The 15,827-nt window shown below is 38.1% G+C and overlaps 1 protein-coding gene across 1 annotated transcript in view; it reads right to left on the bottom strand.

Annotated features, from left to right (window-relative positions):
* Window positions 1-228: 228 nt before the first annotated feature.
* The window catches only part of LOC118747316 (fringe glycosyltransferase-like), a 156,427-nt gene continuing 140,828 nt past the window's right edge, over window positions 229-15,827 (bottom strand). Inside the window, exons 3-4 of the mRNA XM_036481349.1 lie at window positions 12,556-12,604; window positions 229-335 (exon numbers count right to left, since the gene is read on the bottom strand). Coding sequence (XP_036337242.1) covers window positions 229-335; window positions 12,556-12,604 — 156 coding nt within the window. The remainder of the gene's footprint in view (window positions 336-12,555; window positions 12,605-15,827) is intronic.

The raw sequence follows: 15,827 nt of genomic DNA, 5'->3' as shown, positions 1-15,827 counted from the left end.
ATTTGTGTTAAAAGGCAAATATAATTTTAAGCCTAGTTGAGAAAACGGCCCAAATTAGCTTCTAGTTGGGAAATCTAAATCTTATAAACGATGTCGATAGCTCACAGCATTTTACTTGCTACATATTTCTAAAATTCTCCGTATATGTACCAAAATGAATAATACCATTTCACAACATAAGACTAGGTACATAGTTTTTTCATTAACAAAACATAAAGAATTTTAAACTTACTTCTTGCCGCTGGCCAGGAAGACATCCAATTCGGCGGACATTTTGCAACACAAAGCCTCCTGAAAGTGCCCCTGCGAGCAGTTCGTATTAATGAGATGTCCCTCTGCAAATAAAAACACAGATCAAATAAAAAAAAAATATGTTTAATGATTAAAGAAACAACAGAAATATCACCGAAAATCAGCTTAATTAGTGATAAATTCTCTAGCTAAGGAATATGTGCGTATGCATGTGTGTAAAAAAAAACACGTAAAATAAAAAAATAAATTCCGGATAAGCGGCAAAAACAGTAGCTAATACCATGGCGCATGCGCACACAGGCAGCCCCAGAGTACGGAGAAGTTCCCACCACAGCAAGAACGTACCAAGTATGGAGCTTATCTGCGCGGTTTGCCAGCGCCTGATATGGACTAGCCACCGCGGCGCAGATAGTAGTATGCCCGCACTGTGCACTCATACCAAAAGTGCGTTCCCCGTTCGTCACAAAACACCTTAATTGGACGAAAATTGTTGGAATATTTAAAATCGCCTGTTGGCACAATCCACATAGTATGCGCAAGCGACCGACCGACCGGCCGACCGACTCTCGTCGCGCAGCAGCTCCTTTGTCGCCACTACTACAAACTTATTAAAAAGCGAAAACGTTTGCGTTGACGAAGATTTACGCACATTGGCGCAATGCGATCGACTACGAGTCGTGTGTGTATGTGCAGTTATGCGAGAACCAGCAAGGAAATGAAATGGCGTAAGCTACCGCTTTATGTGCTAAAAGCGTTTGCAAAGCCATCCCAACTCAAAGTCAGGGAGCCAAGTAGTACATAGGCAACGGTCGCAGGAGGATACACACATTTTTCAAAATCCGACGCGCGTTTAACAAAAATTCAGTGGGCATGTTGTAGTCCTAATCAAAATTCCATTCGGATGCTTGAATGTGATGCGGCTGCCGCGAACACTCGCCGATCGCTTCACTACCATTCTGCCGCCCCAAAGCACACACTTACCGCGCTACTGACTTCACAAACCTACCCGGCGGACTGTCATCTTCCCATTCCTGGCGACTGCCGAACCTCCGGGCTTACTTCACTGCTTGGTTGGTTAGTTAGTTAGTTCGCTGGTTGGTTTGTGCTGCCCCTGCCACTGCGGTTGATTGCGACTCACTTCAAAGAATGCGATAAACGATATTTCGGTAATGACACAAAAGTTGCCGAAACCAGATCTTATTGCTGATTTTTAATTTATTATGCGAAACTCAACAATAACTTGAAGGTTGTATGCAGCTCAACCAGTTGACAGGGGCAATGAAGACCGTTGAAGGTTCCTCATTAGTCTGTTCATAATGGTGTATTAATCAAAATGCCACAATGCGGCAACAATAGCAATAAAAATGAGAAAAATTATAAAAAAAGTCCGCTTCGATAGGTGCTTATCGGGTAGGAATGGAAGGAAATCAAGCAATGCGCTAAGGCTGATGTAACCGATTTCAAAAATTATTTTGTTTGTTTTAGTTGGAAACTTTCCATACCACAAGTCTCAGACAAACTTGAAGGTATAGAAAGTAGTATATATGAGTGGCAAACCGGATCTTAAGCTAAAAAAAACTCACTAAACACATTATAGATCTTTCACCTTAGATATCTGCTGAGGTTTTTAATTATTTTCGTTACAAAAAAGTCTTAGCTCTACAGTAAATTCCAACTCACCTTGGAACAGCTCCAATTCAATATATGATCACTCCAGGGGTGTGCAAACACAGTAGCTCATTTCTACGCATGTCTCTGAAGAAATGGGTAGGGAGAATAAAATGCATGAAAGTCCCATAAACCTTACCACGGAAATCTAATATTTAGGTGCCAGGCGACACCTGAAAGCTTGGCTCTTTGATACACTCGAAACTGTTAAAGCTTACCAGTTATAGTGATATTTCCGAGAACTTTATGCTCTTGAAGCTAACAAAATATATAATTTCTTTGAGGTGACACCCAACAAAAAGATGTTTCTCTGGATCAGAGTACCGGAAGGAGGCCAATCGCTAAACTGGGATTCTTGATTTCGACCCATTGTGATGCCAAGGGATCACTAGGCCTCCTGATCAAACCAAAACTATAAATTTTGGCAAGATTTATGGTATAAGTTTTGCTTACCTTAGCCCTTCAGACAAAGCCTTTAGCGCCTAGACAACCAACTGATCCGAATTCCTAGATGGCATAGCAGCTAGTTTGCAGAGCTCGGCCATTGACTATCTCCTCCTTTTCAAATCAAACAAATTCTCGACTTGGTCCAAAACCCGACACCTCTTAAGTAAACCCTGAACGAAACATTCCAAGAGGACTGGCTTGCCCCTCGAACCGAACACTGCAATGTGACCTCCAAAGTTTCAAAGTTACTTTCAAAAAAGTATTCCCTTCGTGCTAATTTGCGTCACTGCCTACCACCTGAGGAGTCTAATTTATGTTTTTGGCTTATTTACTCGACCTCAGGCCCATCTTCGTATCCAACTTTGCATTCGACCTGAAAGGGTTGTGGGTTCGCCGATCATCTCCGCATGGACTAGACTCCATACCCTAATCACGACTGCATACCTGGCAGTCACGCTTTATCGCTCCTGGCCCACCACAATGGGAACAATTAATCTCCTTCTTACACGCCACCGAAATATTTACGGCCATTGAAAAACCAGGCATTTGGACCCGCCCTAAGCCCATGGCGCCCCTCCGATCCCCGTACTGCTATTCCGCAACCTTACAATCCATCGCGATATAAGCTACGGCAGGTTCCAAACAATCTCTTGTCCTTATAACTCGATAAAGTATAAAAGTTCTTTGCTAAATTAATGTTGTCAAAGCAACTGCTCTTATCTAAGTACAAACGAGAACTAAGCCATCTGTCGATTACTTGGAGAATGCTTAAAATAATATGAATAAAAATGAGATGATTTGATGACTGAAATTAATCCTCAAATGCTTGACCTGCCATCAAATATGTTTACTTGCCCCAGCAAGTATTTGTTTTATATTTGCTCGCAAGGAAAATACGAGTTTTATTCCACACAGGCGACACAACAATCTTTTGATCGAAAACTAATGTGATGACATTTGTTACAAATACTGCCAAGCACAGTGGTCAGAGGAAAAAGACGTATACACTTACATATATAGATGACCACTGAGCCGAAAGTGCGCTAATGTTGACACATGAATCAAACAATCCAGCGCAGGCAAACATACAAATGGGTCTATAGACCTATATATATATATATATATATATATATATATATATATATATATATTAGGGATGTGCCGCGTATCCGGTAGATATCCGGAATCCGGCCTATACGGCCGTTTTTCGGTTATCCGGTTATCCGGCCGGATACTGGCTAATATCCGGCCGGATTCCGGATATCGATTATAGAAGATTCAATTTAGAAATTTAACCCAGATTTTGTATTTTTGTAATCCAATTTAATAGTATCGAATTAGTAATCAAAGTTAACAATTTGTATATTTTTCATTATGAAAAGAAGCATTTCCGCATTATCGGGCAACAACCTATTTCTATATTCAATAAATGTTAACCGATGCACTAAATACTCTTTCCGAGTTCACTGAGGAAGGGGGCGCGCAGAGATAGTTCATTGCCAGTGTAAACAAATTTGGAAATTCTTTGCGGCTATATTTCCACCAAGTTAAGGGATCTTCTTGTCTGGATATAAGAGGTAGCTGCAATTATTTCTATATTTCTAGTTCATAAATCGCTGCCTTTTTTCTTGTACGTTCGCTGCCTTGTCTACTAGTCGTTTGGCTATCCATATAACTAGAAACACTAGAATCAGCATCAGAGCCGTTAGCGATTTCCTCAAAGCATTGTCAAATATCCTCGTGAGCTCGATCTTCTTACACAGAAGACAGTTTGATCAAACAATTTGACCATGTAAGGTCCATATAAGGCATCAACACACATGTGCGATTGTGACGGTGTGAATCTGTTCCGAAAAACTTACAACAATGCCGCAACTATTTATTGGAACATTCACAGCTCTTCATTTCGTCGTGCCGAAATTGCAGACCTACGCGTTCGGAAACGAAAAAGGTTAATAGGCGAGCTCTGTATAATTTAAACAAAAATTAACGTAAGAAAACAAAACATCTTGATTGTTCAAAAGCACAGAATTTTATGAAGATTGTTTTTGGTTTGTTTATAAGATGCCATTTTTCACTGCGATAGCATCGCACAGATGTGTGCGTAATTGTGTTTTCGGAGGTCGAGGTGAACTCGAGCCGGCAAAAAAACAATATTGTGAAATTTATTAAGGGCAGCAGTCTACCGGATATCAGATCGGATATCCGATTTCGGCTGTTATTTTTTACAGGATATCCGGAATCCGGTTATCCGACAAAATCTATATCCGGCACATCCCTAATATATATATATATAAATATGTACGAGGGTCTCTGAATAGATATTTCTTTCGTAACACCAATGCCTTTCTGAATTTTGCATTGTAAAATTTCGACGCAGATTAACACAAAAACAAAAGTGTGTTCGACTTCAGATGATAAAACACCATCAACGCTATGCGCAGGACGATACCGAAAGATCGTCGAAATTTAGTGAAATTGAGACGGCACCAGGCACTCACGCATCTATCATACATTCAATATTTCCAATGGAAATTTTGCAGGTGTTATACTCAATTTTATGGTTTCTAACGTTAATCTGGTTGGCTTTTTGCCAAAATTTCTTTGAAAAGTTGTTTAGAACGTCTCAGGCCTAAACTTTCGTGAACATACCAAACTCCAGAAAGTAGGTATCGGATACTTTTAGGTGGAAAATCCGAAAGCAGTTTTATACTAATTACACAGGAGAACACAAAAACAAAAAAAAATAATTTGAACCAGAGGGTAGACCCCATTATTTATAGGTTTTTGGGGTCGCTGAAAACGAATATAACCACAAAAATAACGTCAACGGAACATTTTCCCGCTACCACCCACTTACAACAACCCCTGGGGATTGAAATTTCATTTTTCACACAAAGTTGAGATGTATGCGTATTCGTATGTTTTTTTCGACCGTTGAAACCGAAAATGACTACAAAAAATTAATTAGATCCCTCCCTCACTTAATACTGAATTAGATGAGTGTTATGTTCATTTTCACGACATTCATATTGAACCTCGAAGAAAAATGTCGAATGTTCGCCACAATGTTTATTGGGTAATTTTTAGACATTTTTCAATGAACGAAATTTTTTGATGAACGCACGACACTTTTTGGAACTCACGATACTTGCTCGGTACTTGTCAAAAAATACTACTCAGTACTCATGAAAAGTAACGATATTCCCTACTCGGTCCTCGTATAGTTCTATCACTAACTAGAGGTACCGGGTTTTTTTGGCGGGAAAAAGCTTCACCAATCGGGTTTGGTGTAAGTAAGTGTGTAAGACGCCAACGTTTGTTTCTTCTCAGGCATTCTAAGGACTTTTTAGTGACCCTCGTACACATATTTTTTATACACATCGGTTTATTTCGATCCGTTTTCTTTGTTTGTGTAACCCTAAAAATAAAAACACACTGGTGATAAATGAGCACCAGAATTGATTAATACAAAAATACATGCATATTTATGTAGGTGAATGCGACATTTGGGCGACGTCTGCGAGTGAGTGAGTGAGTGATTGGCAGTGGTGGTCACTTTACTAGTTGTTTGAAACTTCGTAGGCAATAATCGAAAAGTGGTTAAGTATCTTATACATTCATACATATGTATGTACATAAGTGTGCCATATAGCCAACTAACTATGTAAGTGTGCGTAGAGTGTAAATCTAACACCAACTGCCTGAACTGGCGGATTGACTGGGATTGCTGTTGGAGTGAACGTCAAATGACCGCCTCGTAAATCAATGCAATTAAGGAGGTAAATTAAAAAATCCTAAATCGAATTTAACAGTCTACGATGAAGTGAACCTCATTTAAAGCGACATAAAATGCAAATGCAGCTGTACATACATACACACACATATGCTCGTACTTATAAAAGCATTCAAATCCAGGTAGGTCTTCGACCAGCTGTGAGCGGATTAGCTGTGAACGGATAAGCGAATAAACTGACCGAATGATTGACGTGTGAGTGCATTAAAATCGTCGAGTCAACTAAGAATGTGTTCGCAACGAAGCGGCGCGCCCCCCTCGAACAGCCTGCACCTGAGTCATCGACAATGCTAATGATGTCTGTCGATGTTAATCTGAGCTGAGCTAAGCTGAGCTGATGGTGAGTTAATTTAACTTCGTTCTGATTTGAATTTGGAAAGCGGCAATGAAATGATGTGTCTGTAATAGGAGTTGTAATGATCAACACTTTTATGGCCTTTCTAACTTTTCCATGTATGTATGTTTTTGTATCAAATGATGTTCGTTGATGTAACTACTAACTAAACTATTAGATAAAGGGCCATTTAAAATTCGGTAATGTTAAGATAATGATTTATGTCTAATTAAACCATACGCATATATACTACAAGATACTATTTTTATTCATAAAAAACTAAATTTTTGGAGGTATTTTCAAATTGGTCCAGCTCACGTAAATCTTAATATTTTTCCGAGATGTTTTGGTGGAAGTCTAAAAATATAATAGATTTTATAATTCCAATGGAAACACAGTACCAATTTGTTCTTTGTATGGTGAGTGATGCAGTCTAATGTACATATATACACAGTAAGGATGGTCACGAGTGGCAACCTCCGGTGGTCGAGTAAGGTCAGTTGTTTAAGTATCCTCTTAGCACATCCAGCATTGGAAAGGACTGACTCTGCAAAAGCATTTATATAAGAAATACTCCACTCAAGTCCACGTAAATCAGTAAAAGGATACTAATTACCTTTTCTGGATAAATATATAGAAATACTTTAAGGCAATGACTTCTCAACAGCAGTAGCCGCTGAAGATTATAAACGAGCGATAATGAAAAAATTTCCATGACTGCTATGCTTAAAGCTTAGACCGTTCGAAATTAATATAGAGTAGCAGTTATAACATCTATCGACAGCCTTATTCACGCACTCTATTACGTGTAGGTATAGCACTTTGCATGTCTTATTTTTTTTAGTTATTTTTATTCCATATTTAAAGCATACAAAATGCATTTTAATACGATCGCTCACAACGGTATGTACGTCTGAATATGTAATTTCTTTTTTTGCGCCGCTATCTACTACAAATTGCCTTATTCCCCCTTTGAAAACACACACACATTACATTTAAACCATTTTTTATGCGTCTTCTTCTTTCAGTCTGTTTGTGTGTGTGTTCCTATTCAGCTGGTAGTCAGTTCATAAGTAATTCATACCAACTAACAACCAGACTAGCCGGCATTCAGACACCTACAAACAAGTACGACAGCATTGATTATTTTTTTTCGCTCATTCATTTCATCCTTTCATTTCGGGCCATTCAAGTGTCCGTCAAAAACCCATCTACTCCATGCTGTGTTTATTCATTTGTCTGGCCGCGTTGTTAGTGAGTTCGATGGCGGGACAATTTCAATAGCCAAGACTGGTCTGTATGAACGAACTATCAATCAGTTTTTGACAGTTTTAAGTAGAATTTTATGAAAATTGAGCCGAGTCCTGTGTGCAAATTCCAATTGAAAATTGCATTTCGGATTTTTTTTTGCAATTTGATGCGGCGGCGTGGTCTAGAATATGTCGATTAACTTACTTTGGTTCGCTGTGTTTATTTTCTTTTTTTTTAGAGAAAGGTTTCCGGCTATTATGCAAATTTTTATGTTTGGCTAATTGTAGGAGCAAGTGATTTTGGACTATCGGTTAGACATTAATGAATAATGCATTTGATCATTTTGTCGGGCAGCGCATACAATTGGTTCAGCTTTTCGTACTGTCCGGCTTATCTTGAGGAAATTGCCCTGTGCTATAGGACATACTGAAATTAAGGTCAACTCGCACACAGCCTTAGTATGTAATCACATTATTATTACGCCGGAAATAATCGCGTTGCGAGATAAGAAGATTTATTGTGATGAAGATTTATTGTGTAGTCACTCCAAATATTAAATAAGTTAAGTACTCCGGAGGGTGCCGTCTTCCAAATTCCTAGTGTTCCTCCTGCAAGGAGTTATGAATCTCTTTGATCGTCTTATTTCATTTGACTTCCGCCAGCAGGCAACATTCTGAGATTATTCCCGTTTCCTAGGTATTTCTGCAGTGTATTCTTTAGATGCACCGCAGAAAGGCTCGGGACCATGCTATCGCATTCGGGTTCCATGCTTTGCGAGGCGATCATCCCTTTCGTTGCGTTCAATGCCTACGTGTCCCGGAACCCACGACCTTGTTACGCCATTGTGGGTTCCCAGGTAGTTGAAAAGAGTTTTACAGCTGTCCACAAGCCTTGACGCCGATTTAAAAGGGGCCTTTACAGCTGCCTGACTATCCGACATAATATATATTCTAGCCCCATTTACCCTTCTGCGAAGACATTCGTGATCACAGACTTCGATTGCAAAGACTTCCGCCTGGAATATGGTTGGGTATAGAAAGATCTTGCCTAGTTCCTTAAGGGAGGAAAGTAGTTCAGCAAAAAAAACTCCATGTAACAATTTGCGATTAAGGTTAAAAAATGTGTGGTATTGATCAGAAAACCTTCTTGAAAACTCTCTTTGCCCGGGACTTCGATCATCGTACCACAATACAAAGAATTCGGCTTTGCGGCCCTTTTAACATAGAAACTATGGTCCTGATCAAGTGTTTGCGCCACCATACTATATCAGAATACTTGACGATCGGTCTAGGTGAGGTTACGTTGGGCGGTAGTCCAGAGTAGGACTCAGTTATACTCTGGGACCTTTGTGATACCGCATGAGGTTTTTTAATTATCCCCGTTCCTCTCCAAACCACTTAGTTCTTAGCAAAAAAGTGCATAGGCTTCTAGCGTTCACCGTTTTGAGCTTATCGAGGTCGTTGAAGAAATGGCTGCCAAGGGCTTTTTCTCTCCGTTTTGACAGAGCTGGGTATGGCCGAGAAAATGTGGGATTATTTCCTCTTCGTCTTCATCCACGCAGCTTCTGCAGTAGTCGTTCCAAGGTGTGCCCAGTTTAGCTGCTATGCGAATGTTCTGCTTCCTTTGATTAAGTAGAGACTTGGTGTGTTGGAAGTCTGTGGCTGGCCAGAGTGTTTTGGCAATGTGGCAGGTCGGTTCTATTCGACATATTTCATTGGCAACCTCTATGAATTTTTCATTAGGTAGAAACCTGTGTGCTGAATGTCTCAGGCATCTCGTTAAGAGATCGGCGACACTGAGCAACTACTTTTGATCTCAAAGATTTAATTGCCACCTGACTGTCAGTGACTAGGAATCGTATCACACTGTACCAGTGATGCGGCCTTTGAGATAGCCATCAGTTCCGCCTGGAAAACAAATTATTAGTCAGGAAGACGGAAGCTGAACGATATGCCTAACTGCCCCGAGTAAACCCTACCACCAACTCTTTTTTCGGTCGGTCTAACTAATGCTATGCAATAACAAAGTGCCATGGCCGGTTACAGAGTATGAGACTCAACAAAGATTCTTTTACGTTGCCCAAAAACTCTCCACGTCATCTTTCTTTCTGCAGTTACCTCTGGATATTTCACACTAACACAGTGTTTCGTGTACTGAGCGACCTTCAGAGCTTTTCAGCTTTACCCGGTTTGGTACACGTACTTTGCCCAGGTCCGGACCTACGACCCTATTTCTGCATAACTCCTGGGAACAATTAATGGCTACAAAATAAAAAGCACTTCGCAGTTCGAAGACCTACGCTAGGGCAAAAGATTAAACCCGGAGCCCACCCATTCAAAGCCAAGGCTACCAGGTCTACCTCACCGATCAGAGAGGAGAAGGGGAGGCTGAGAAGGTTCACTAGGACAGTATGTGGAAGCAACGTTCTGTGGAAGAAGTCCCAATAACGGCAGCGGAAACGCATGAAATGTGGACTTGTTTTTTGCTATGATAGCAAAACTTCGAAAAGTCATAGGTACAATAGACGAAAGCAATGAAGAATTTCAAAAATACTGTTGCAAGTGAGACAAGCCAACCCAGAACCACAGTCATCATTTACAGACGTGACTAGTAGCAGAATTACAAGCCATGCTGCGATCGATAATAGTATCCACATAAGCCTATACAGAAGCTCGTCTGAAACTTTTTGAAGACCTAAATATGCCACCGCGAGGCAGGTCCAAAGCTTCGGCGCTAATTGCAACATGTGATACAGTCCAAATCTTGAAGAAGCTGACTCAGACCGAACACACGCACCATGTGAGGGCGGTTAATTCAAAGCATACAGATCGTAAAACAATTGCTTGTCAACAACGAAAGCTTTGATATTATTAGAGCAAAGAGCAACAATAAGGTTAACATGGCTTATGGAATATCAAAGCTTCAAATGTCGACATTAAAACTCCAGTTGACTAAGAGGAAAAAATTTAGAGGGTTTCCTTATCAAATTTAGCCTCTCTCTATGTTCTGAAGCACTCCAATTTACATACCTACATACATATACTTTTACTACACTTTGCAAACCATGCACTTAAACAGCATTTTCGCCCTTCCGCATTGACGCATGCGTACACGTCCTTGTTGCAATTTAGCGGCAAAAGGCCTGCTAAGTATTTTGATTAATTTTTTAGTACACACATCTGTTAAAATACAATTTTCGCAATCAAAATTTAATCAGTTTTGCTATTTTGTTGTTGTTGTCCGTGTATATAATATAAACACAATATATGTACTGCTAAATGCAATAACAACAAAATATTAATAAGTATTCGGTTGTTGCCACATAAAAGCGCGTGTTGAAGGAGGTAGCCGTTACCGTACGTACAAAGCCGCAAATGAAAACAAAAGCAAGTCCTACAAAAGAAAATAACAACAACAACAACAACAATGCATTGCAAAGAGGGGCAGCACTTTGTGGTAGCACTTAGGAGTTGAATACTCGACAGACAGTGGCCAAAATTAGGCGGTCAAGTAGGCGGAGCAGATTGATGTGAAACTAAATTGGGATTTTACTCAATTTTCCTTTTACACAACATTCGTTCGAATATATGAAGAGACATACGTACATACATACATACATATTTATGTACTTACATATGTTCACGCAACTGTACAATGTAGATATAGGTAACTATCAACCGACATACATATGTACGTAAGTATGTATGTAGGTGGGAATGCAAATACTACTTACATATGTACATATACACGCATATACAACTTAACCCCAAGAATCTTAAAAAAAATTGTTTTCGAATACGTTGAAAGGCTTTCGGAGCATTTTCGATTTTCAAAAAGCAATCTCTGTGTGTTAAAAGTTTTTTTTTTTTTTTTGATGAATTTCATTAACCAAAAACAGTCTGCGTTAGTTTGTTGATGGTGTTAACACAGCCGAGACCATACAATGCGGACAGACAGACACTGGCACGCAGACGCCAATGAACAGGCAATAAAATGCAAAATACGTTAATACAAACACAAATAGTAGGTATTTTTTTTTCTTGTTCTCCTTTCTTTAATGCTTTTTGGCAGCTTACCTGTGTTGAGCTGAGTGTTTGGCATACATAAAAGGATGCTAATGTAATTCTGAAAGGATTTTACTTTTATTTTGATTTATGATTGAAATTTATTGCATTCGCTTATATTGTATTTCAATCACCGGCTCTACCAAAGCCTACAGGCAAATGCACTCTGTTGCAAGTTTTTTGAGAAATGTGTACAAGAAGGATTTTGTATTTATTTTGGGCTAAACATCGTGAATTCGTGCGAATATATAGCGAAACTAAAAAAATATATATATATATACAGTGCCGGACAAAAGTATTGGCACAGAGAATTTTTGCAATGTGTGCAAAGTTTTTTATTCTAATTTATTTTCATGGACTATATTTTCACGAACAAAATTTAAACTTGAAAAACCTTCGTAAAGTTCGGATTAACAGAAATCTAGCTTTGAATGAAAATTCATTGAATTTTTCTAAGTTCTGTATAAAATTTGAAAGTTTGACTTACTTCTATGAAAAAATCACAGAAAAATTTTAACTTGAAAAACCTTGCAAATATTTAACAAAGAACACCATGCATTCACTTTTTATCGCCAGTGTATATATGTACATATGGATATCAAAAAGACATAGTTAAATCTTTTTCCATCATCGATAGCACATTGTTAGGGAATATTCCCGCTGTAAGAACTTAATATGCATACATGCTCGCATTTAACCCAAAAACTAAACATTCTAAATTAATCACATTTCTTTCCACTTACTTGTCTTCTCCTGATAGTATGGATCTTCGGTGTCAGTAAAGAACCACGTCTGTAAAAAAAAAGAGAATAAATAGAACATCATTAATCCAAGCGAGTTAAGAATAATATATGAAAAAAAAAATGAAAAAGAAAATGTTGTTACTTTTCCAAATTAAAAAAAGCACAGGGAGGAACCATTACGGTATGGTGTAAGTAATTGTGAGAAACCTGCTGCGTGATGAATTTTCATGCCCGCTGATTTCAGAACATCACAAAAGAAGCGTAAATGTATGTATGTTGAATATTTACTAGATCGCGAAAATGTTTTTACAATCGAAATAATTTGTATGCAAAGGTGAGTATAGTTTCATAGGCAAATGTGTATTTATGTATATTAGGGTGGTAAAAAAAAAAGTAAAATCAGAATTTTTATGCTCTCCCCCCCCACGATGACTCTATGTCGAAAAAAATATGCCCCAATTTTTTTTTATTTTGAAATCAAAAAATATTTAGGGAGTGCTCATAGCGCACAAAAATTTCTATGTTTTTATATGGGGAAAAAGCAACTTTTCGTAGAAATGTTATGGAATTTTTCAAAATCAATATTTTTCGATCAGAAAACTCATGTTCTCTTCAGCGGACTTCCAATAATAATACCCAATTGTTTATTTAACGATTTTTTATGCTAACGAATTTTTATTGGTGCCAATGTTTTGGGGGTTTTGGGGAGTTTTTAGCGTACCTATAAATTATGGTTACTATGAAAAAAATTGTTAAATAAGCATAGAGTATTATTATAGGAAAACTTCTGCAGAGAAGCAGAGCTTTTGGATCGAAAAATTTTGATTTTTAAAAACTATATCATCCTACAAAAAATTTTTTTCTTTCCCCATGTGAAATACATGGAAAACTTTGGGCGCTTTTAGCGACCTTTAAATCTTTCTTGATTTAAAAAAAATAGCGTAATATTTTTTTCGGTATAGAACAATCCTAGCGGGTGAGAGTATAATAATTCCAACTTTACTTTTTCAAATGCATTTTTGGTTCACCCTAATGTACATACATATGCGGGTATAATTTGATTTACATGCAGGCATACATACATTCATGTACACATGCATAGGTACTTTTCCCCACTTGTGTCGAAATTTCATTTTTAAGACACTTGAAATTTTCTTACATTTTCTTATAAGAAATTTAACAAATCAGATAAGAAAAAAATTCCCACACACATAGCCCCGTACTATTTGTGGGAAATGTGAAGAATACCCGCATGAAAGTAACGCATCGCTGGCTCGTCTCAACAACATGCAACATGTAAATTTATGCATTTTCTTCAAATAGTTGATGGTTGGTGGTGGTGATGGCTGATGGTGGTGGTTTGGTGGTTTTCCGGTGGCGGCGGTTTATTTAATTGGATTGCTTGACTTGGAAGTTGTAAAATTTAATGGCACTTTATAATGAAATTGCAAACATACGAACATGTATTTACATACATGTGCACATTAGGGTGGCCCAAAAATACATGTAGGAAAAGCTAAGGTCTCACCCCTTGGTCCTATTCTTTACCGAAAAAATATACGCTTATTTTTTATTTTGCAATCAAAAAATATTCAGAGGTCGCTCAAAGTTTTCAAGGTATGTTATATTGGGCAAAAAACAAATTTTCGTAGTAGTCTATATTTTTTGAAAGTCTATATTTTTTGATCGGAGAGCTCTGTTTCGCTTCAGACAACTCCCAATAATAATATCCAAATTTTTGTTTAACCATTTTTTCATAGTAACTATATCTTATAGGGTCCTCTAAAAAAACTTGAAAATGCAATGGGGGATCCATACAAATCGTTAGTTATTAGAAAATGGGAAAAAAACAATTATTGGGTATTGCTATTGAAAGTATCCTAAAGAGAACTAGAGTTTTCCGATCGCAAAGTATTAATTTTCAAGAATTATATAAAATACATGGAAAACTTTGAGCGCTTTGAGCGACCTCTAAATATATTTTTTATTTCAAAATAAAAAAAGGGTTATATATTTCATAAAACTCCGAATTAACTTCTTTTTTTTACCACCCTAATGCACATACATACATATGTATGTGCTAGGGGGTGGAAATTTGTTCGAAGTTTTTTTTCGAAATTAAAATGACTTCCAATTGGACGGCAAACAAACTCAAATCGATGAAGGGAGTGCACAATTAAGCAAAGGCTCGGTTGATGAAAAATTATTGTATTAAGCAACAAAACAGATATGTAAATAGTTTTATACATATCGCATACGATCTTCAAATGTGACACAACTCAAAATTTGGCATATTTGAAATTATGCACTAAAAATACACACAGAGCCTTTATTTACCATTCAGAAAAAGCTGGAGTAAATTTTTATTATAATTTGTTGAAAATAACTTAAGGTAAAGTTCCCCTTTCCCTTCCGATGATCGTGTAATTTTGAGTTGTGTCAATTTTGAAGATAGTGGTGTGCGATATGAGAAATTAATGAAAAAGAGTGTATTGGATAGAATCTACATATGTATAGAATCCTATATTTTGTTATCTTAAAATATTCTGTCTACACGGGCACTACATACAACTGAAGTCGGTTTGGGCCGATAATAAAAAAAATCGCCAATTGCCTCTCTCGCATAAAGTGTAGACAGGTCCATCTACAATTGGTCCTACCTTCGTGGCCGCCATCTACACTTGGTCCTACCTTCGTGGCCGCCATCTACATTTGGTCCTACCTTCGTGCTCTCATTGTCCGCCCATTGGTACCGGGTCGAACGATCTTTTCACCGGAGCGTCATCATCCTTATGTACGATATGACCAAGCCATCACAAGCGTTGTATTAGTTCAACTTCTCATTTTCTTTAGTACCCGTCGTCCACGTTTCGGTGCCATACGTACCAGCAAAAGTACGAGAATGATGAGATATTTGTTGAGCGTGACATTCGTTCGTCAAAAGAGGGCTCTGCCTTTGGATTGCCTATCGAGCCCAAAGTAACACCTATCGGCGAGAGTTAAACTTCATTTAGCCTCCAGGCTGCCTTTGTTGGGGACTTCACTACTTCAAAGTTATAACTGTCAACAGTGCTGTGAGCAGCAACAAGCGTAGAATTAGTGTAGGGAAATTTTTAAGCGTTCCTCAGGGTAATAATTCCTGCTTGAAAATCGCGAAAATATTGCTAACTTATCTGCAGGAAAACTTGATAAGATTTTTAAGTTGTTGCATCTTCTTAGAAAGTTGGGAGGTATAGCCGTTTCAAAACTATAATTGCATACTTAATATTTTT

Source organism: Rhagoletis pomonella, unplaced genomic scaffold, assembly GCF_013731165.1.
Source record: "Rhagoletis pomonella isolate Grant_MI unplaced genomic scaffold, Rhpom_1.0 Rhpom_scaffold_00011, whole genome shotgun sequence".
In the NCBI taxonomy this organism is placed as follows: domain Eukaryota; kingdom Metazoa; phylum Arthropoda; class Insecta; order Diptera; family Tephritidae; genus Rhagoletis; species Rhagoletis pomonella.
Note: the sequence above shows the minus strand (reverse complement) of the source record. Positions and strands in the feature narration are given on the sequence as shown.